We start from the raw sequence: 23,444 nt of genomic DNA on the forward strand, positions 1-23,444 counted from the left end.
TTGCTGGTGGAGTTGTAAGCTGAACCAACCATTTTGGAGGACAATTTGGAACTATGCCCAAAAGGTTATAAAACTGTGTATATCCTTTAATCCTATAATACCACTACCAGGTCTATATCCCAGAGATCATAAAAAAAAAAAAGGGGGAAAAGACCTACTTGTACAAAAATATTTATAGTTGCTCTTTTTATGGGGGCAAAGAAATGGAAATTGAGAGGATGCCCATCAATTGGGGAATGGCTGAACAAATTGTGGTATATGATGGTGATGGAATACTATTGTTCTATAAGAAATAATAAGCAAGAGGATTTCAGAAAAAGCTGGAAAGATTTGAAGGAACTGATGCAGAGTGAACTGAGCAGAACTGGTAGAGAACCAGCTCTATAATTCTGGGGGTCCTGAGTGGCGTTTTAGTGGCATCGGATTGAATGAGAACAATCAGACTAAATGCTTAGCTCATAATTGCTCCAACTTGCCATGGAGTCTTGAGTTTAATATATACTGGTTTCACACAAAGAGCACAGAGAAAGAATCACAGCTGTGAAGGGGTTACAAATTATACAAAACCCATTAGTCTAAAAAGTAACGAGATAGGTACAGGGTCAAAGGCCAAATTCCAACTACCAATTAGTAGGAGGTTAATTCTGGGAGCAGAAATATATTTCATAGAGATTCTTACTAATTGAGTCCTGTACTCTTGATTTACAGGATTGTACCCGGTCAGATAAAGTCTTGTCTAGCTTTGTCTGTCTCTGGCCTTGATTATCTAAGTAATATATTTTTTAGAGTTCAGGCTTCTTAATTTTCCTTATGGAGGGAAAATAATTTTATGATTACAAAAGACGCCTATAGAGAACTTTGAATGGTCATCAAGGAGAAAAATGGTTAACTCAGTAGCTGCTGGTCTGCTAAGGTCTCAAAGCTTTCCAATAAGAGTATTAAGAAAAAGGGGGATCTGAAAAAAAGTCAAAAGAGGAGTCTCAGATTTTTACCTTAGATAACCCACTCTGTCTGCGTCCTGACATGCAGTGCAGAAAAAATCATATACACTTGCCAATGATTTTGTAATGGGATCCAGATAAAATATCTATTACAGAATCTATTTCTCTAAATTACTTCCAATAGCCTCCTGGATCAAGTTGTTTTTGGATTAACCAACCTGCTGGTACCAGAGCTTTTCAGGGCTCAGGTGACCAGGACCAAACATAAAAACTGCCTAAGCCTGGATTGGTCATGTAGGGAATCCAGATAACAGGCCCTATCATGATCCTATTTCTCCAATAGGCCTTCCACAAACTGGGAGAACATTTTACACGGTAACAGCATTATTATTTGATGATCAATTGTGAAAGACTTAACTACTCTCAGCAGTACAATGATACAGGACAATTCTGGAGGATTTATGACAAAGAATGTAATCCACCTCCAGAGAAAGAACTGTTGGAGTTAGATGCTATTCAAAACATACTATTTTTTTTTACTTTAGTTTATTTGTATTTTTATTTTGGGTTTTGGTTTTATTTGAGTATCTTCTTATAAAAATGACTAATATGGAGGTATATTTTACATGATAATACATACATAAACCAGAACAAATTGCTTACCATGGGGTGGGGGAAGGATGAGAGGGAGACAATTTGGACCATATAATTTTGGAAAATATATGGAAATTGTCATTATATGTAATTGAGAAAATAAAATATTTTTATGATTTCTTTTTAAATTTTTATTAATTTATTTTAAAAATATTTTTCTTGTTTATATGATTCATTTTTCTTTCCTTCCTTCCCCTCTTCCCTTCCCCCTCCCAGATCTGACAAGCAATTCCACTGGGTTGTACAAATGTTATCACTTGATACCTATTTCTATATTATTCATTTTTGCTATAGAGCAATCTTTAAAAGCCAAAACCCCAATCATATACCCATATATACAAGTGATAAGTTTTTTTCTCTCAATGTGGGTAGTATTCTTTCTCATAAATCCTTTAGGAGGGGCAGCTGGGTAGCTCAGTGGATTGAGAGCCAGGCCTAGAGTCAGGAGGTCCTAGGTTCAAATCCGGCCTCAGCCACTTCCCAGCTGTGTGACCCTGGGCAAGTCACTTGACCCCCATTGGCTACCCTTACCAATCTTCCACCTATAAGTCAATACACAGAAGTTAAGGGTTTAAAATTAAAAAAAAAAATCCTTTAGGAATGTCCTGCACTACTGCATTTCTACTAATAGTAAAATCCATTACATTGGATAGTCCCACAATGTTTCACTTTCTGTGTACAATGTTCTTTTGGTTTTGCTCATTTCACTCTGCATCAGTTCATCGAGGTTCTTCCAGTCCATACAGAAATCCTTCAGTTTCCTTATAGCACAATAGTATTCCATCACCATCATATACCACAATTTTTTCAGCCATTCCCCAATCGAGGGACATCCCCTCAGGTAAAATAAAAAGTTTTTTAAATGCTTGATGAGTTAACTTGGCAATGGTTACTCTTACTAAATTCTTCCTTCTATTAGCCTTAGTCCTTCCTTCACAGTTTAAGACCTTGATCACTAGTTTGGTATGAGAGAGTGAGTAATTCCCTCTGCTTAAAATTTTTTTCTGTTTACTGCAAAAAAGAATTCTAGAAAACATGGAAAAATACAAAAAAATTTTTAAATTATTCCAGAAAACTTGAATTGTTCTCATTTACCAAACTGATTTTTTTATTGACTTTATCTTACTATCCACAAACAAGTTTAAATAAATCTTCATTCCTTATGGGGGGAAAATAATTTTATGATTACAAAAGACGCCTATAGAGAACTTTGAATGGTCCTGGCAAGTTATCCCCTTCTCTTTATCCTATTTAATAAGGCAGAGAGTAGGAGCCTGGTTCAGCCATTTCAGTTGTGTCCAACTCTTCTTGACCCCATTTAGTGTTTTATTGGCAAAGATACTGGAGCAGTTGTCATTTCCTTCTCTATCTAATTTTACAGATGAAGAAACTGAGGCAAACAGGGTTAAGTGACTTGCCAGGAACACACAGCTAGTAAGTGCTGGAGGCCAGATTTGAATTCAGGAAGATGGATCTTCCTGGCTCCAGGTCTAGCAGCTCTTTCCACTAACCACCTAGCTGGCCCAATAAGCCCTTAACAAAATAAATCACTAATAAAGAAAATAATTGTTTTCTTTAACCTGGTATGAATGACTAGGTTAACAATGTAAGTGTGCTAAAAAGTACCATTTCCAAGTGTCCTACAAGATCTTATCTCAAACGGCTTTGTAAAAAACCAGATGTTGTTAACTGTCTGGGTTACACTGTAGCTCAGGGGGATCCATGATACAAAACAAAGTTAACGACTTCTGCTACAGAAAGAAATACAGAGATAAGAAAGAATAAAACAGTTCATTGAGTGCTGAGCAGAAAGATATTTTAAAATGTTTAATTCATATAATCCATATAACCAACCAATCAATCAAGGCACATTTTCAAATCTGGGCCCCTAAAAAGACATGTGGAGAACATCTAGGTAGCAAAGATGGCTAGCATTTATATAGCCCTATGAGATTTGCAAAAGCATTTTACAAATGTTATCACACTGAATCTTCACTACAACCTGGTAGCTGCTATTAATATCTCCATTTTTTAGATGAATAAATTGAGACAATTGGAGGTTATGACCCAAAGTCAAACAGCTAGTGTCTGAGGATTCACATTTGAACTCAGGTCTTCCAGGACTCCAGGTCAACTGTATCAACCACTTAGTTGTCCCCAGTCTAGCTAGTTATTCCAATAAGCACAGTTAGCTGTCTCAAACTATGTTAGAGAGGGGGAAAAAACCCTCCAGCTGCGTATTCTCCTGAGAGAGTAGCATTTCCAACAAATGGAAGATTTTTCTCTGTTCTATCTTCTCAACATTCTAGAAAATCCCATCTAGCTCTCTATTAGTCATTTTTCAGTCCCGTCCAACTCTTCATGACCCCATTTCAGTTTTCTTGGCAAAGATCCTAGAGTGGTTTGCCATTTCCTTTTCCAGCTCATTTTATAGATGAGGAAACTGAGGCAAACAGAGTTAAATGATTTGCCCAGGCTCACAGAGCTGGATTTGAACTCATGAAGATGCCTTTCTAATTCCAAGGCTGGTGCTATATCCACTATAGTCACTTAGCTGTCTTAGTTCTTTCATCTCTATTCTAATCCCTACAAGCAGAAGTTCCTGTCTCTAAAACTCTAAAACCATGGTTACTATTCCTCTTATGACAAGTCAAGTGCTTCTTTATTAAAGGGCCAGCTCTGTGCTAAGCAATCAGGATACTGGCCCCCTCCCCCTGCCTTCCCCCCAGGAAAGACAGTATGGCAATTCTATTAGTGATCAAACTCAAAATACTCCATTTTAATAAAAGTAACTTTTGTAACTTTGCATTTTCTCTGTTAAACCAAAGGTAAGGTTTATAGAGATATCGCAGGGCTGTGGAAAAAGTGCTGGGATTGGAGTCAGAGGTCTTTGTGCAATTATTTTAACTAACAGGGTTTCAGTTTCCTCATCTGTAAAATGTGTGGGTTGTCTTGGATGATACCCAGAGGTACCTTGCAGATCTGAATTTATGATCCCATGCCTTATTCCATTCAAACATTTATTAACAACTTACGACACACAAAGCCCCAATTTGGACTCTGGGGCAAGGTTCACACGGTGTTCAGCAATCTGGGAGGCTTGAGTTAAGGAGATCCTTTCCTAAGGCAATCTTTCAGAGTCATTAAAGAGTGAGTCATAGAATACAAGAGTTAGAAGTGTTTGCAACCAGCATCCTCTTTTCTTGTTTTATGGAAAAAGGAATTCCTAGCTGACCAAACTTGTCCAAGACCACATAGCTGGATGGTCATAGAAGTACTGCCAGTATTCTTAGCCTAGACTAGATTTTACCTTTTACATGGAGGCCACAAAGGGAATGGGAGTGGGATACCAATGGGTCACTGTATTTACCAATTGACTGGGGACCCAGAAGTAGCTGGGTTGCTCAGTGGCTAGAGCATGGGGACTGGAGTCAGGAAGCTCAAATGAACTTGTTTCAAATCTGATCTCAGACATTAACTAGGTAAACCTGGGAAAATCTCTTAACGAAAATGGCAAACCACTCTAGTATATATTTTTTTCATTTAAAAAAATCCTTTCCTTCTCTCTTAGAATCAAAACTAAGAGTTGACTCCAATGCAAAAAAGGGCTAGGCAATTGGCATTAAGTGACTTGCCCAGGGTCACACAGCTAGGGAGTATCAGGCTAGATTTGAATGCAAGCCTTCTTTTCTCTAGGCCTCACTATCCACTGAACCACCTAGCCACTTCCCATTCTAGTATCTTTGTCAAGAAAACCTCATAGGCAGTATGGTGCATGGGGTCTAATCAAACACAACCTAATAACTATGGGAGACCAAAGGGATCAAAATGAATGCCCTCAAACAACTCCTGGGAGAACATCTTTGCTGCTCTGACCTGTATCTGGAATCTTCTAGGAAAGCAAAAGAACAAGGAGACCTATAAAGTGGCAGTGGTATTATAATAACCCTAATTAGCATTTAAGTGATGCTTTAAGGTTTGCAAAATGCCTTAACCTCTATTTTATAGATGAGGAAATTGGTACAGAGAGGTTAGTTGATTGACCAGTTGGGGTCACAGAGCTAATAAGTTTCTGAGGCCAAATTAGACCCAGATCTTCCTGACTAAAGAACTAGGAGTTAAGTCAATCATCCTCTGGCTCACAACCTAGGAATCATCCCAGATTCTTCCCTATCTCTCACCACCCATATGCAAGCTGGGGCAAATAATACCTGTTGGTTTCACCTTTGCATCATCTCTCAAATATACTTCCCTTCTTTTCTCTGACATTGCCATCCCTTTTCCCCTCATCCTTGGATTATCCCAATAGTCTTTACTGGTGGGTTAGCCTGCTCCAAGTCTCTCCTTACTTCAGTCCACCCTCCATTAGACTACCAAAGTGATTTTTCCTTATCCACTCCAGAAGCAAACACAAAAACCCCCTTTATAACTCCCTCCTACCTTTCCAGTCTTCTTGCATCTGATTCTTAGATGTGGTACTATTTGTTCCAAATGGCCAAAAAAATCAGCTTCTTGTCTGCCTGTCTGTTGAGAAGCTCCAAGAATAAAAGAGCATGGTAGAGAGAGAAATTCTTCCACAGCCTGGTTAGAGGAGGTTGTGGCTATTAACTCTGGGAAGGGATCTTTATAAGGAGAGTCTCTAATAAAAAGATAATATTTGTAAACTATTAAGATTAATGTATGGTTTCTTTATGTTCCATGGTCAAGAAACTCCATCTCTCAGCTCTAGGCATTTATTCTGGGGGATCTTCCGTACCTGAAGCATTCTTCCTCCCCCTATCTGATGACTGACTTCCCTGGCTTTCTTGAAAAGCCCACCTTAAGAACCTTTCTCAACCATTTTTAATTCTAGGACCTCCCTCGGTTTATTATTTCCTATTTATAGCTTGCTTTGTACATGTTTGCATTTTGTCTTTTTCTCTAGATTGTAAACTCCTTGAAGGCAGGGGCTGTTTTTGCTCGTGTGTGTGTGTGCGTGTGCCTGGAATATAGTAGATACATTAATATAGTTTATTATATTGGGGATACAAAAAAATAAACATTTATTATTTTATTATGCCTACCATATGTTCCACAGTCCCTGTTTTCAGAGAACTCAAATCTGTGCATCTATACTAGACCACTTTACCAGTTCCTACTACAAATCATCCTGTTTGTAGTAAAAAATTAATTTTCCAAATTCTTGGAAACTTAAGGACTTGGTATACTCCCCACTCCCACCCCACCTCTTGCTTGGCTTTAAATAGAATAAACATTTTGCGCAATAAAATAAAAAAAATTCAAAATAACCATTTGGTATTTTTAGTATTATTTAGTATTCTTAGCCTAGACTAGATTCTGCCTTTACGTGGAGGTCACAAAGGGAATGGGAGTGGAATACCAATTGACTGGAGACCCAGAATTAGCTGAGTAAGAGAGATTAAGTTCGAGTCCTGCCTCAAACACTTACTAGTGGTGTGGTCCTGGACTAGTTCCCTCATCTTTAAAAGGGTCAGGGGCACCTATTTTAGGGTTGTGATGAGGCAAATCAACAATTTTGCTAACCTTAAACGCCAATATATAAATGTTAGCTACTATAAATGGAAAACTGAGCTCTGGCACGGTACCCAAGGTTTCATAGTTAATATCAGGGACACCTCCTACATGGACAAATCAATTTAGCAAGCATATCCGGATTCACTTACACAGCCTTTCACCCACGTGCTTGGAACGTAACGTGAATAAATTTCACAGACGACCAAATTAGGAAGCGCTTCGGGCGCACGCGTACTGTGCCGTTAGCCCCGAAGAGGGAGTTCGAGGACCCCCATTGGCGTCGAGGGAATACCCTTCTTGAAAAACTCTTAAATTCTCTAGACAGCTTTTCTGCCCTTTCTCGGCTCTCCGGAAACACACCTATATAGAGATATGTTGAACTCCAAAGAGCTTTGCTAGAGGACTGGCCAAAGCAAGCATTCTTCCGCTCAGGCTTTTGTAGAGACAGTCATTATTGACGGTTGTTAAGGTCTGGGGGCCTTCGGTTTCTAAGGCAACGATTTGGCGTCTACGGCGAGATTCTCCGGCACCTTAGTGGGCGGATAACCCGGTTGGTGGAGGTTTGAAGAGACTTTGGCCTCGGTTTCGCTGGTCCGCCACTGTACCCGGGAGCTGGGGGCTGACGCTGTCCCTCCAATATCCCGGTCCTCCTGCCTCCTGCCTTGGGGGCTCCTCCTGAGTTCAGTGGAGCGGACTCCAATCGGCGTCGGGAATAGGCGAGCTGCGGGCCGCGCTTGTCGCCTACACGCTGTCACTTCGTGACTTTTAAAAAATATTTTTCTCTCTCCCAGGACTGTGGTGATAACTGAGAGTGGAAGCACTGAGTAACAGTTGTCACTCACCATGTCAAAAAACAAAAGGTCTCAGTCATTTCCATTAGCCCAGCCCAGAACATCTAAGGGGAAAGAAGATAAGACCAAGAAGGCTGCCAGCGAAATGATGATAGGTAAAAGCCCACAAAGAAACATCCTATACAATTCTATACAGAGGTGGAAAACGTGGCTTCTTTATTTTTACCATTTGGGTTAGCAACATACCTAAGACTACATAACTGTTTTTAATAAGATACTTAAAGATAAAAGTGGTTCTTTTACTACATCAAAACACTTAGTTTCACATTGTCTCAGAACTGCATATAGCATATTTGGCTGTGTATCTGTTTTATTACCAAGCCTTGTTTTAAATTGTTTTGAATTAACTGTGTTTTAAACACACTATGGGTTATATGAACAATTCAATATACAGTAAATACCTACTAGGTGCCAGGAATTGTGCTAAGCACTGAACAGGAGGCAGGGTATAGTGAAAAGAGCACGAATTATCTGGGAATCAGAGGATTTGGGTTCTAATCACTATTTTTGCTCTTACTACCTGTGTGACCTTGGGCAAGTCAGATTCTCTAGGCCTCACTTCTTTAAAATGAAGAATTAGGCCTGCGTATCCTCTAAGGTTCCTTTATGCTCAAGATCCATGATACCAGGGGCAGCTGGGTAGCAAAGTGGATTGAGAGTCAGGCCTAGAGACGGGAGGTCCTAGGTTCAGGTCTGGCCTCAGATACTTCCCAGCTGTGTGACCCTGGGCAAGTCACTTGACCCCCATTGCCTACCCTTATCACTCTTCTAATTAGGAGCCAATACATAGAATTTAAGGGTTTAAAATAAAAATTAAAAAAAGAAAAAGAAAAAAAGATATATGATACCATGATCCCTGACCTCAAGGAACTAACAGTCAGTCCAGGAAATAGTAAATATATGCATTAAATAAATGTATAGATTTCTAGGGAATCTTATTTATTAATTTTCTTTAAGGGGGAAGGGGTGATCTGTGATTTCATTAGAACTGAAATCTCAAGGAAGAATTACCCTCTACCAAGGCAGATAGATGTATACTCTGTATATTACTACATAACTGCTTGTGGCACTGAGAAGTTAAGCTTAAGGAGCTCACAGTTTAATTAATTTAAGACAACATGCAAACTGCTATATACAAGATGTATACAGTTTAAATGGAAGATGATTTCTGGGTGAAAAAGCACTAGCAGGAGAAAGAGTGGTACCAGGAAAGGTATTATTATATCAGGATCATACAGCCAGAGATGTGATTTAAACCCCCCAATTTCAAGGCTGCCTCTGGAAAGCCTATTTTTAAAAAACCCTTACCTTAAGTCTTAGAATCAATACTGTGTATTGCTTCCAAGGCAGAAGAGTGGTAAGTGCTAGGCAGTGGGGGTTAAATGACTTGCCCAGGGTCACACAGCTAGGAAGTGTCTGAGACCAGATGTGAGCCTAGGATCTCACATCTCTAGGCCTGGATTTCAATCCGCTGAGCCACCCAGCTGCCCCCAAGCCTATTTGTTTATTTTTCTGTTTATTTTTTTTCTATTTTTCTATTTCTCTACTGATGTATTTTTTAAAAGCCATAATTCTTAAATTAAAAAAACCCATAAGCAATAGATAAGTATTAAGGAGACTTTACTTCCAGATTCCAAAGCTTATATATACCACAACTCCTTATTGTTCTGGAAAGATATTGTGCTACAGTTTGCATTTTTCCTTTTTTCAGCGATAACAGAATCTGTTCCGAGCTCCCACAGAACAGATACTTGGCATTGGTGGACTCTGAAAGAATTTACCATGATCCAAATGTGATTTTTCCTATATATATAAATAGTTATTATCCATAGTCAAGGCAGTGATTTTCTTTTTTTTCTTTTGAGAAATGTATCAAAGACTCTTATGTTCAGGGGATAGCAGGGTGACTCAGTGGGATTGAGAGCCAGTCCCAGAGATGGGAGGTCCTGGGTTCAAATCTGACCTCAGATACTTCCTAGCTATGTGACCCCAGGCAAGTGACTTGACCCCCATTGCCTAGCCCTTACCACTCTTCTGTCTTAGAACCAATACACAGTATTGATTCCAAGATGAAAGGTAAGGGTTTATTTAAAAAAAAAAAAAGACTCTAAGTTCAAAACATTCACCAATATCCCAATATTATGAGATCATTGATCTTCTTAGTGTACAAAAGATGAACAACAGTATGATTAAATTGATGAACCAGATCTACTTGAATGGCTTTCTATATTCAAACCTGTTTAGGGGGCAGCTGGGTAGCTCAGTGGATTGAGAGCCAGACCTAGAGATGTAGGAGGTCCTAAGTTGAAATCTGGCCTCAGATACTTCCCAGCTGTGTGACCCTGGGCAAGTCACTTAACCCCCATTGCCTAGCCCTTACCACTCTTCTGCCTTGGAACCAATACACAGTATTGATTCCAAGATGGAAGGTAAGAGTTTTAAATTTAAAAAAAATTCAAACTCATTAGATGATAACAATAAGAAATTTATATAATTTGTTATGAACTTGTTTTCTAAGAAAAAAAAAAAAAAGAAGAGTCATAGATTGCCCTGTTGCTTTGCTAATTGAAATCATGGGATCATAGATTTAAAATAGGAAGGGAACTTAGAAGCCTTTTAATCCAACCTCCTCACTTTCCAGACGAGGAAACTGAGGACTAGAAAGGATAAGTGACTTGTCTATGGTCACAAAAGCAGAATCTGTATTTGAACTTAAGTCCTCTTTTGTGAGTCATATCCATATGGTCTGATGTTTCCTAATTCTATAAAACTCACTGACATGGAATCATAAGCACATCTTACCTGGCCCTATTCCTCCCTCTAATCTAGTCAAGCTGATTTACTCAATGCCCCTGTGAACTTCATTCACTGTTTTGTCTTTTAATTTTCCTTGTGACAGCTAGTTGTGAGAATTTCACAATACTCTTGTCCTGGGTTTTCATCTCTTCCCTATCCAGTTTCACTCTGTGATCTCATCAGCTTGCACGGTTTCTAGTATTGTCTCTAAAGAAATAATTCTTAGATCTATTAGTTCAATCCTAACTTCTCTCCTGAACCTTCAGTTTGTGATCTCCTGGTGGTTATTAGACATTTTGAACATGATATCCCATAGACATCTTAAACTCAACAGATTCAGACATTATCTTTCCTCCCAAATCCTTCTGTCTTCCTAACTTTCAAGGCTAGATCTATCTTGGGGTTGGCTAACTATCTCACTTGTTGCTCTTATGAGAGTCCTATTATTACCTCTAGTCAAATGATTCTCAGATCGAACACCCATAGTCCTAAACTCTCCTGAGCTCTAGTCTCATGTCACCACCATCTTGAACTAGATGTCCCTTAGATATCTCAAGCATATCCATAACAAAAACTTTCCCTAAAAATTTTCCCCCTCTTCCAAACTTTTCTATTATAGTTGAGGGATATATAGTTCTATTATGGTTTGAGGGTAGCCTTCCAGTCATCCAAGTTCACAACCTAGGTGACATCCTTGAGTCTTCAGTTGTCCTCACTCAACATATCTAATGTGCTAACAAGTTTTGTCATTTCTACGACATTTCTTAGTGACATCTCTCTCATATATATGTCCCTTTCTCTCCCTTTACACTATCTCCACCCTAGTACCCTCATCTCCTTAGTCTTGGACTAATGCAATCAATCACTTTTGGGTTATTTTCCCTGACACAAGTCTCTTTCTATCCCTGTTATCCTCTAATTATAGATGCCAAAGTGACCTTAAAATGCAGACCTGACTATATATAGCTCCATAGTTAATAAATTCCAGTGGATCCCTCTTAACCTCCAGGATCAAATATAAAATCCTCTGTTTAGTTTTCAAAGCCTTTCACAACCTGGTCCCTTCCTGTCTTTCCAGTCTTTTAAATATCTTCCTGCCTTCTGTAAACTCTACAAACCTTTGAAACTGGCCTCTTTGCTGTTCCTTGAAGAAGACTCAATTTCTGGACTATTGACATTTTCACTAGTTATCACCCATGGCTGGAATGTTCTACCCTCTGACTTTCATTTCCTTGACTTTCTCTTTCTTCATTCAGCCCATATTTTACCTTCTGCAAGACACCTTTCCCCTGCTAATGCCTTCACCCAGAGATTATATCTTGTGTGTATGAAGGTAGTTTACATGTCATCTCCTCTATTAGACCTTGAGGTCAGGAACCATAGTGCTTAGTGAGTAGTAAGCACTTAATACTGACTGACTGACTGACATGATTAAGATATATTCTTAGCTAAGGATTTTCAGGTGAAAGGGTATAGACATTTTCATCACTTTGTATGCAGTTTCAAATTGCTTTCCAGAATGATGGTGCCAGTTTATAGCTCCCTGAGCTATCTCTTCATTGCCAAATCTGCTGGCTTTTTTTCATTTTTCATCCTTCTTTTACTTATTGCCTTCATTTGAAACTGTTGACCTCTGTCTCCTGAATACTCTTTCTTCTCTTGGTTTTCATGATACTGCCCTCTTCTGATTTTCTTACCTTTCTGACTAACTGCATTTTCTCCATTCCCTTTGCCAGCCTATCATCCTTTTCATGCCTCTATTTAATGTGAGTGTTTTCCAAAGATCTCTCCTGGACTCTTTCCTTTGTCTATTCTCTCCTGTCTATTCGCTCCAACAGATATATCGGGTTTAAGTATGATCTTTGTATGGGCCATTCACAGTCAGGTTTATACATCAGCCCCATTCTGTCCTCTGAGAAGTTCCCCTTTACCAGTTGCCTAATAGATATTTCTTCTGAAAACATGAGAAAGTTGAGACTCACAGGATTTAAGGCTTACATAGCTGTAAGTACCAGAACTGGGGCCCAGACTGAGATTTTCTAATTCATACTCCATTTGCTTTTCTGTTCCCTTCTGTGCCCTTTCACATATTTTAATAGGTTATTTTCAGCTGTCTAATAAAAAAATAGTGATTTTATGGGTAGTGTGAAATATTTGGAAGTCATCAGGATTCATTTTATTTTATTTTATTTTTTCTAAAACTCTTACCTTCTGTCTTGGAATCGATATGTATAGGCAATGAGGGTTAAGTGACTTGCCCAGGGTCACACAGGGGAAGTGTCTGAGGTTAGATTTGAACCTAGGACCTCTAGTCTCCAAGGCTGACTCTCAATCCATTGAGCTACCCAGTTGCCCCTTTACCAGTTGGTACCAGAATACCAAGGATTCATTTTAGAGAACTCATCTCATTGGTTGTTTTTTGGCTAGGTGGCTTTTAAAGATGTATTCACCAACTAGTAATAAGATATTCTTCCTATACCCTCACTCCTACTTTTTAAAAAAATACATTTTCATTGATTTCTTTTGTTTTTACATTGCCCAAATTTCTCTCTATATTTTTCCCTTCCAGAAAGTCATCCTATATAAACAAATACTTTTTTAAAAAGAAAAAGGAAAATAAATCTACAAAACCAACCTATGCATTAAAAAACATCTGACAATCTATGCAACATTCAACATTCTTGGTTCCTTCAATTGTGCCTGGTATTGGGCCTCTTTTTTTTTTTTTTTAATAAAAGATGAGCCTTTTGTTTTCCCCCGTAGGTGATGTGAGCAATGTTTTTCTCCGACTATTTTCTAGTACCGAAAGAGGATGAGGAATCCAGTGCATTAGTCCCTGCAACTCAAAAGGAGATCCCATGTGATTTCATCCCAGAGGAAATTATTCTGTCTCTGACCAGCACAGCCTATGCTGGTAGTTGTCCTGAACACTTACTACCTAAGAAAGACAAAAGTGCCAAAGATTTGAAGGTATGTGAACTGGAGAGCATTTCAGCTTTTGACATCAGGTCTTCTCAGAAAAATGTATTCGTAGATAATTCTTTAGGTAGAAATCTGTAAACCTTCTCTGAAAAGTAGAGGCCTAAGGCAAAGGAACAAAACTTGTCCTTTTTGTTTCCACTAACTTATTTTTATGAAAACTGACTAAAATGTTGATTTACTTCCTCCGAGATCATTTGTTTGACAACCCCCTTTCAATTTTTGGTTTTTGCCTCTTCACGTAATAATTCCCTGATGACTGTGTTCTGTGTTCAGCACAACGGGCCCAGCCGCTGGAGTTTGTACACTCTGGTTCCATACAGCCCCCAATGATAATGGAGCATGCTCATTGCTTACTGTCTTTGGTTTTTCACTGGTCTAGAGTGCCCTCTGCTGATCCTAGGTTTGTCTGTGCTTCTTCTCAGCCCATCACGCGTTCCACGAACAATGTCTGGCATCACCCAGTCCGAAGGAACAAGTTCCAACACCTGACAGATTTCCCCGTCTTCTTCAAGGGAGCTGGAAGGTAAAGGGGGCGAGCAGAGATGGAGAGGAGGCTTCTTTTTATGATTTCACTTGGAGCCCCCTGGGAAGGAGCTTTCTCTCCCAAAGCAGACCCACACTTTTTCCTCATCTTACGCTCACCCAGGGCTCTGGAGACTTGAGGAGAAGGGTCATACCACCCTGCATGTATCAGTTTGACTTCGACTTTGTTTTTTAACCTTTGCCTTCTTTCTTAGAATTATGATCAAGATACATGTGTATTCCAGATTGAATTGTTGGTCAGCTTCAGGAGTGGGGAGGGAAGAAGAGAGGGAGATAATATGGATCATATAACTTCAAAAAACTTCTATGGAAATTTGTTATTAATATTAAAAAAAAATCAATAGCAAGTATCTGTTCCAAGACAGAAGAGCTAGGACTAGGCAATGGGGGTCGTTGTGACTTGTCCAGGGTCACACAGCTAGGAAGTGTCTGAGGTCAGATTTGAACCCAGGACCTCCTGTCTCTAGGCATGGCTCTCAATCCACTGAGTTACCTCACCACTCCTCACTATTGTAGTTCTTCATGGGTTCCTAGAAAAGGTAGAAATGGGTAGTTGGAAATGTTCTTGGTTATTTTTCAATAGGAGTATAGACATAAGAGCTGGAAGAGACTTTTGATCTTATCTAGTCCAGCTTCTCTCTCTTCCTCAGGAGCAAACTGAGGCTTGGAGAGATTAAGGAATTGGCCCAAAGTCTCTCCCATAGTTAAGGACCTGTGTCCTTTGTTTCCAGATACAGCATTCTCCTCCGTGCGTCCCTGCTCTAGCTCCACAGACTGAAGAAGCTAAATGGCAGCTTTTGTCTGGCTCCTCATCAACAACCACCCTCTGAGAACCAATTCTTTGGTTTTCCCCTTACATTACAATGGGACAAGATGGTACCAGATATCAGATCTGATGAGAGAAGGGCACTGGGTGGCACAGGGGAGAGAGAGAGTGCCCGGCTTGGAGTTAGGAAGACCTGAGTTCAAATTTGGCCTTGGACACTTCCTAGCTCTATGACCCTGGGCAAGTCACTTAACCTGTTAGGGTTCGAATGGGTGGCCACCAAAGGAACACACGAGACAATGCAATCAAAGCAGGAGAAAGCTTTATTACCAGTGCGTGCTGGGGGAACTCAGCAAGAGAGTCCCAAAGTGGTGCATTTAGAGGAGGGAATATATACGTTTCAGGGCCTGGGAGACAGGTACAGGTGTCCTGGAGCTTGACAATAGCCAAACATTCCTTAGTGGGAGTGTTGAGTGTTGATATCTCCAGGTACCGTGGAAACCTTACTGTTCAGGGTTCGGGGCTAGGAGTAGGGCTACTCTGTCCTGGGAGTAGTGGTACTGTTCGATAGAGCGTGGTGCTGTCAAGTTATGAGCCAAGTTATGAGCTATGAGTCTCTGGTAGCTACCCTGCGCAACACAGCATAGTGTTGTCAAGCTACGAACTATGAGTCTGTATTTTCTGGCTACTACAAACCCAATTGGCCTCAGTTTCCTCATTTGCAAAATGAGCTGTAGAAGGCAATGGGAAATTACTCTAGTATCTCTGCCAAGAAAACTCCAAATGGGGGTCATGGAGAGTCAGATAGGACTGAAATGACTGAACAGCAACCACAACGTGAAGAAAAGTTTAAGAAATACACTCTTGGGGCAGGAAGAGGGGAGTGTTATATTTAAAATTAATATCTTCCACGTTCTTATTTTCTATAAAGTTTATTAATAACCACTTGAAATAGAAAAGGTAGATAACCATAGATTTTAAAATCTTATTCTAAGTCTGTCTGACCACGTGTAGCTCAGCCTTGAAAGATTCTCCTTTAGTTCTCCTACCTCTGAGCCAAAAAGACCTAGGTGGCTTCCACCCAAATCCTTTTATCTTGTAGATCAGTGATGGACAAACTTTTTAAAGAGGGGGCCAAAGGAAAGGAAATGCTCATCTGTCAGTCTGTTTCTAAGGCAACTCTTTCGAAGTTTCATTGTATTGTATCCTACACACTGTATTTGTCAGATTAGGAATAATGTTGTGTGGTCAGATAGAACATTTCAGGGCCCCCTTTCCCATCTGGCCCTCAGGCCGTAGTTTGCCCATCTCTTCATTGCCAAATCTGCTGGCTTTTTTTCACTTTTCAGTGAAAATGGAACCTCCAAGAGATTAGGTGGTTTGTTCTTTTTTTTCCTTTTTCTCTTCTCTCTTCCATTTTTTATTTTTTAAATTCTTGCTTTCCATCTTAGAATGGATACAAGTATTAGTTTCAAGGCAAGAAGAGTGGTAAGGGCTTAGGCAGTTAGGGTTAAGTGACTTGCTCAGGGTCACATAGCTGGGAAGTGTCTGAGATTAAATTTGAACCCAGAACCTCCTATCTTCAATCCACTGAGTCTCCTAGCTGTCTCTAGATGATTTGCTCATTGTCTAGGCCTGAACTGTGTTGGATTCTTTTCTTTGCATCTAGACTTAAGTTCAAGGTTTTGTAGAGTTTCTTATACGTGAGATATTTTTCCTGGGCATGTGTGGATGTGGGCTTATAGAGTTCATAGCTATAGTCATCTTTCTAATCCTACTTCAAGAAAGAACTAAGGATTTTTGTACCTCTTTATATGTAATTGTTTGGAGGATATTTTTGGGTGGTGACTAAGGATTTAAGGGCTACTTTTCCCTTCTGGGTACTAACATTATTATTGAGTTCATTATCTTGTGAATATTCCAAGTTGACTTGAGTGTTTTTTGTGTTAGTTATCTCTTGTGTTTTCTTATCATTCAGAACTTTTATGCTTGCTGACAGTGGACTGACAACAAGGTCATTGGGTCTTTTTAAAAAATTTTAGCCCAGGGGCAGCTGGGTAGCTCAGTGGATTGAGAGTCAAGCCTAGAGACCAGAGTCCTAGGTTCAAATCCAGCCTCAAACACTTCCCAACTGTGTGACCCTGGGCAAGTCACTTGACCCCCGTTGCCCACCCTTACCATTCTTCCACCTATGAGCCAATACACAGAAGTTAAGGGTTTAAAAAAAAATTAGCCCAGTTATATAGAGTGCCAGGTCTGAAGTCAAGAAGACTCATCTATCTGAGTTCAAATCTGGCCTCAGATCCTTACTAGTAGTGTGACCCTGGGCAAGTCACTTAACCCAGTTTGCTTCAGTTTCCTCATCTGTAAAATGAGCTGGAGAAGGAAATGGTAAATCGTTCTAGTATCTCTGCTAAGAAAATCCCAAGTAGAGTCATAAGGAGTCAGATACAGCTGAAAATGACTGAACAATAGTTCCCTTACTGAACTGGCTTTTACAGATTGCAAGGTATTTATTTAACAAAAATCTTGATTTTCATTTGGACAAAATGGGGATATAAATGTGCACTTGAACAGTAATCCTGTATGAGGTATGTGCCAAGCTGAGCTATTTGAACAACCAGGCAAAAAGAATTCTGACCGATATCAACCTGGAAGAGACAGTCTTTAGTGGCTTTTCCTTGGCTAGCGGTCACTTTAAGTCACCACTGCTTCATCTCGAGAGTAATAACAGATCCTGATGCATAGATTATGGAAAAGCATATCTTCCTTAAATTTCTGCAGAGGAGGTGACAAAGTCTCTCAAGCGATCTTCATTTACAGGTTGGAAGGAGGCGTTTTAGCTGATAATTAAGTGGTCTTACAGTGGACTGACCAGATCCAAGGAGTCATGTTTCAAGCAAACACCTCAGGGATCATGCTCGCCCTGCCTTCTTGTAGATACAGCATTAACAACATGCATCTCGAGGGGGCTTCTGAGTTGGGGGAGTGCTTGCCATTTTCCTAGAATGTGCAGCTGTCACATTTTTAGGCCCAGTGACTCTTTGGTACAGTAGGCAGCGCATGTCAGTCTGGTAAGCTGAGGGTTCCAAGTTTGATCCTCCTCAGGAGGAGGGTGTGATATACTGGGGGAGGCTTCTGGATATAAGAAAAGTCACATGGCTTGGGCTCGGCCCTGATGGGAATGGTCATCCCCACTCAAGCTCAAGGTCTTTTGTTAGTCTGAAACTAGGGAAGTTGGACTTTCCGTCAGGGAAGAAGCCCCTTTTGACAAGGTCAAACCTGGGGCCCTCACCTTCAAGCTACATAAGATGGGCTCCATCAAATTTTTCTAGGCTACAAGTTTGGAGGCTTCTAGATTCCACATCCACAGATGCAACCCAGTGGTATCAAAGCATAGCCTGGAGATGCTTCTGTGTCCATCTCAAAACCTAAAGGGTGATCCAAGGAGGATAATTCTCTCTGGGTCTTTCCCTTTGATATAGCAGGGTCTTATCAGGAGTTTTTGATATTTTAGGGTTAGTAGTCACAAGGAAGCAAGGGAATTTTCCTTCTTATAGTTTGGCCTGCGTTGACTGGGAAAAAAAAACACAGAACTATTAAAATAGAAAAAAATCACTCTTTTATTAAAGAAAGGGGGTACAGGGCTGAGTTAGGCCTCTACACAGAGCTTCGAGCCACACGCCTACACAGAGTCCCAGGATTGAACTCTGCATGCTCTGGCCCCTGACCCCTGGGAGAGCCACTACGCTGAATTGACAACTCTAAGGAGTCATTAAAGTGGGAAGCTTAAATACATTTCTAGGGAAACATGGGGACTGAGGATGAGAGGGATAGTTGATTAATTTTACAATGGTAACAAAGGAATATGAGGAGTCCCAGACAGGAATAACAGTGAGGGGCTGATGCTTTACAGTGGACACAAAAGAGAAAGCCTTAGCCAAAGGCTGGGCCACCTTGGTAAAGGACTTTGGCTTAAAGGGAGAAGCCATTGGAACAAAAGAGATACTTAACATCTGATGGAATTAGCCCTCCCCCACCTAAACTCCTTTAGAAGAGGGACTTTCCCCCAGAGAGACTCTCATGTGACAAGGTCAAATTTGAGGCTTTCACCTTCGAGCTAACTAAACTGGGGATCATTGAATCTTCCTAGGCTAGAAGTTTCAGGGCTTTTAGATTCCACATTGACAGTTCCAAGGCAGAAGAGCTGCAAGGGTTACACCAGTGGGGTTAAGTGACACAACTGGGAAGTGTCTGAGGCCAGATTAGAACCTAGGACCTCCTATCTCCAGGCCTGGTTCTCTCCCCTCTGAACCACCTAGCTTCCTCTTTCTCAGAATGATCTCCTTTCTGTGCTTTGATGACTGACCTCCCTAGCTTCTTTTAAATTTAAACTAAAATCCTACCTTTTCCTGGAAGCCTTTCCCAAGTCCTTGTAATTCTATCACCCAACCTCTCAATTATTTCCTAATTATTCTATATATAACTTGTTTGTATTTAGTAGTTTGTTTGTTGTCTCTGCCATTAATTGTGAGCTCCTTGAGGGGAGGGGCTGTCTTTTGTCTTTTTATGTTCCTAGGGCTTATGGCTCATAATAGGACTTAAACACCCCCCCCCCACACACACACACACACCACCTTACCTACCTACACAGTATTGATTTCAAGGCAGAAGAGTGTTGTAAGCAATGGGTATTAAGTGATTTGACCAAGGTCACCAGGCTAGGAAGTGTCTGAGGCTAAATATGAACCCAGGACCCCCCCAGGTCTCATAATAGGGTCTTAATGAATATTTATTGATTGACCAACAGTAGGTGGCTCTTTGAAAACAAAGCTGGTACTCCTCCCTTCAGAAAAGGAGCAGAAATGGAATCTCTCCAAACCAAGCTTATCTCTGATTCTCCATCTTTGGATTTGGGTTAGGTTTTCCCTTTAACTCCCACTTTTCCCCTTCATCCCCCTCCTTGTTGTAGTATGGGGGGAGTGGGACAGGGAGGTGGGTTAGTAGTCTCAGGCACATTCTCTTTCAACAAAGAAACAAAGGCTTATTTATTACAGTGGCCAAGAAAAGCTCTAGTTTCCATTTAAAACTCTGCCTGTCCGGAAGTTTATTGAAATATTAATAAAATTACAAAATCTCCAGGCCCTTTGATCAATTTCCAGATCTGGTCACTAGAACAGAATTGACTCAATTGAGGTAATTTTTATCCCTAGGTATATTTTAGCTCTCCATTGGAGTGGCTCTTCAACCTGCTCTGTACCTCTTCATCAATGTTTAAACCTGTGGTCCACTGCTTTCTTGGTTGATTAGACATTTTTATACTCTAAGAAAACAAAAAAATCATATTATTAAAATAATTTAAATCACAGCAAGGGAATAAATCATAAATGAATATCTGATAACTAACAATAGGGGAAGAAGGTGGAGGTCAGAGAAAGAATACATATACAGAGCTTCCCTAAGGTTCTTCTTAAGAGGGAAAAGTCATTTCCTAGCAATAAATAAGCCCAAATTTCCTTTTCCTTTTAAAGTGGCTTAACTGGTCTTCTCCCCTCAATTCATAATTCTGATTGCCATAGCAGTGTTGTTCCCTCAGGCTTGTCTCTCTTCCTCTGCCCCAGCCCAAATCAAATGCTTCCTGTACTCTGGTGTGAGCCCAGCCAGACCAAGTCCACCTCACAGGATGCCTGGGCTGAAGAAATTGCTCTTTAAGATCCTGGACTACAAATCCCAAGATCATTAGCCCAGTTCCTTTGCCAGTAAGAGAGCTGGCCCCTAGGACATGGGTTTATGGATGGATATAGATTTCAGAAGTACCAGGAGAGCCTTTGTTAAAGATGAAAGAATCAATATGCAAGGCTCTGTTCAGAAGCCTGGATGCTCTTTTCTTTTATAAGATCTCACTTGGGATCTTATCAGCTCCCTTGAGTTCTGTGATTCCAGCCCTAATCTTTCTCCTGAGCTCCAGTCTCCCTCCCCTCACCAACTTTTTGAATTTTCTTTATTTTAACCCTTACCTTGTCTTAACATCAGTTCTTAGAAGAGCTAAGGGCTAGGCAATTGGAGTTAAATGACTTGCCCAGGGTCATACAACTATAAAGTGTCTGAATACAGATTTGAACCCAGGATTTCCCAAATCCAGGCCTGACTCTCTATCTACTGTGTTCCCTATTTGCCCCTCTTTTTGGATTTTTTGAACTGGTGTCCTTAGACAATCTTAAACTCAATGTGTCTATTAAACACCTTTCTTTCCTCAACCTGCCTTTCTTTGAAACTTCTCTCTTACTGTTTAGGGTACCACCAGTCCTCTCAGTTACCTAAGCTAGGTGTCATCTTCAGTCTTGTCCTTTCTGCCTTTCCCAGCATCTCTTTTATGACCTCTTCCTTCTACTAACACCTAGCACCCTAATTCAGACCCCTATATCACAGGTGCAGCAGGGTTTCACATTGGATAAAATTTTGGTCTTGGAGTTAGGAAGACCCAATTTAAATTCGTTCTCAGATATAATTAAAGTATATGACTCTGGACAAGTCATTTAACCTCTTTTTGCCTCAGTTTCCTCATCTGTAAAATGAGAATAATATTCTCACCTACCTCCCAGGATTGTTGTGAAGCTCAAATGAGACAATATTTACAAAGTGCTTTGCAAACTGTAAAGATAATGCTAACTATTATTACTATCATCAGGGTTGCCGCCGTCTTCCCAGGCTTGCCACCTCAGTGTCATCCTTGACTCTAGTCATACTCACCCACAAATCTGTTGTCAGTCTTGTCATTTCTACCTTCATAAAAATTCATAAATGCTCCCCCATACTTTTTTTACTCACACATCCACTATTCTACTATAAGACCTTATTCTTGGACTTTTGTAATAGTCTTTTGGTTTCTCTACCTGCCTTGAATCTCTCAACTCCAGGTTACCCTTTGCTCACTCCCTACACAAAGCCATTTTTCTAAAATGCAAGTGTGAATATGCCACCCAATATTTAATAATCTCCAATGTTCCATATTTTCTCCAGGACCAAATGTAAAATCCTTTTTGGCATTTTTTAAAAAACCGGTACCTCCTGTCTTAGAATTGGTTCCAAGGCAGAAGAGTGGTAAAGACTAGGCATTTGGGGTTAAGTGACTTGCCCAAGGTCACATAGTTAGGAAGTGTCAGAGGCCAGATTTGAACCTAGGACCTCCGGTCTCTAGGCCTGACTCTCAATCTACTTAGCTACCCAGCTGCCCCTCTATTTATCTTTTAAAGCCTTTCATAACTAGCCTTCATCCTACCTGTCTCATCTTCTTCTTTTCTCACTGGCCTTCTTGTTCCTCACCCATGACCCTTCATTTCCCATCTCTGTGCCCTTTTCCTGGCTGTCCCTCATGCTCAGAATGTTCTTCCTCTCTACCTCTGCCTTCAATATTCAGCTGAAATCTCTTGTGCTATGGCAAGATTTATATGCACTAATTCCTTTCTCCCCCATACTTTCTCTCTTAGTCATATATTCACTGCACAGTATCTTGTGTGTGGTTTTTTTGCATGTTATTTTCAGTACTAGAATGTGAGCATCTTGAGGGTAGAGGCTGTTTTTTGCCTTCTTTGTATTCTTAGTATTTGCCACAGAGACAATGCTTAATAAATACTTGTTGCCTGACTGATGGGCAGCTTGTGGCAACTAGTTGAAATATCTAAGGAGACTTGGCCTGATTAGAGAAGACTTAGAAAATAATAGAAATCTTCAAGAATTGGAAATATGTGAAAAAGGCATTCCCCTTTGTTCTGTGAACCTAGGATCAATGGATAGATGTTTCAGAGTTATTCTTTTTTTTAGATTTTATTTTATTTTATTTTTTAAAACCCTTAACTTCTGTGTTTTGGCTCATAGGTGGAAGAGTGGTAAGGGTGGGCAATGGGGGTCAAGTGACTTGCCCAGGGTCACATAGCTGGGAAGTGTCTGAGGCCAGATTTGAACCTAGGACCTCCCGTCTCTAGGCCTGACTCTCAATCAGAGTTATTCTTGATATAAGGGAAATCTACTATTTGTGTGACCCTGGGCAAATCACTTAACCCTTAACCTCAGTTTTTTTAATCTGTAAAATGAGCTGGAGAAGGCAATGGCAAAACCATTCCAGTATCTTTGTCAAGAAGATCCCAAATGGGGTCATGAAGAGGTGGACACTACTGAAAACAATTGAACAGCATCAAGGGCAATCCTCTTAACAGCTGGATCTGTTAAAAAATTGGCATATTCTTAATCAATGATACATGTAAAACCCAGTGGAATTGTGCGTTGGCTAAGGGGTTTTAGGGGGGAGTTTGGGGGAGAGGGAAAGAACATAAAACATGTAACTACAGGAAAATATTCAAAATAAAAATAAAAAAAATT

At 40.2% G+C, this 23,444-nt stretch overlaps 1 protein-coding gene across 1 annotated transcript in view; it reads left to right on the forward strand.

Annotated features, from left to right (window-relative positions):
- The first annotated feature begins 7,973 nt into the window (after nucleotides 1–7,973).
- The window catches only part of AXDND1 (axonemal dynein light chain domain containing 1), a 147,644-nt gene continuing 132,173 nt past the window's right edge, over nucleotides 7,974–23,444 (forward strand). Inside the window, exons 1-3 of the mRNA XM_044674894.1 lie at nucleotides 7,974–8,076; nucleotides 13,578–13,747; nucleotides 14,182–14,282. Of these exons, the coding sequence (XP_044530829.1) occupies nucleotides 7,974–8,076; nucleotides 13,578–13,747; nucleotides 14,182–14,282 (374 nt within the window). The remainder of the gene's footprint in view (nucleotides 8,077–13,577; nucleotides 13,748–14,181; nucleotides 14,283–23,444) is intronic.

The sequence above is a fragment of the Gracilinanus agilis genome, chromosome 4 (genome assembly GCF_016433145.1).
Source record: "Gracilinanus agilis isolate LMUSP501 chromosome 4, AgileGrace, whole genome shotgun sequence".
NCBI lineage: Eukaryota > Metazoa > Chordata > Mammalia > Didelphimorphia > Didelphidae > Gracilinanus > Gracilinanus agilis.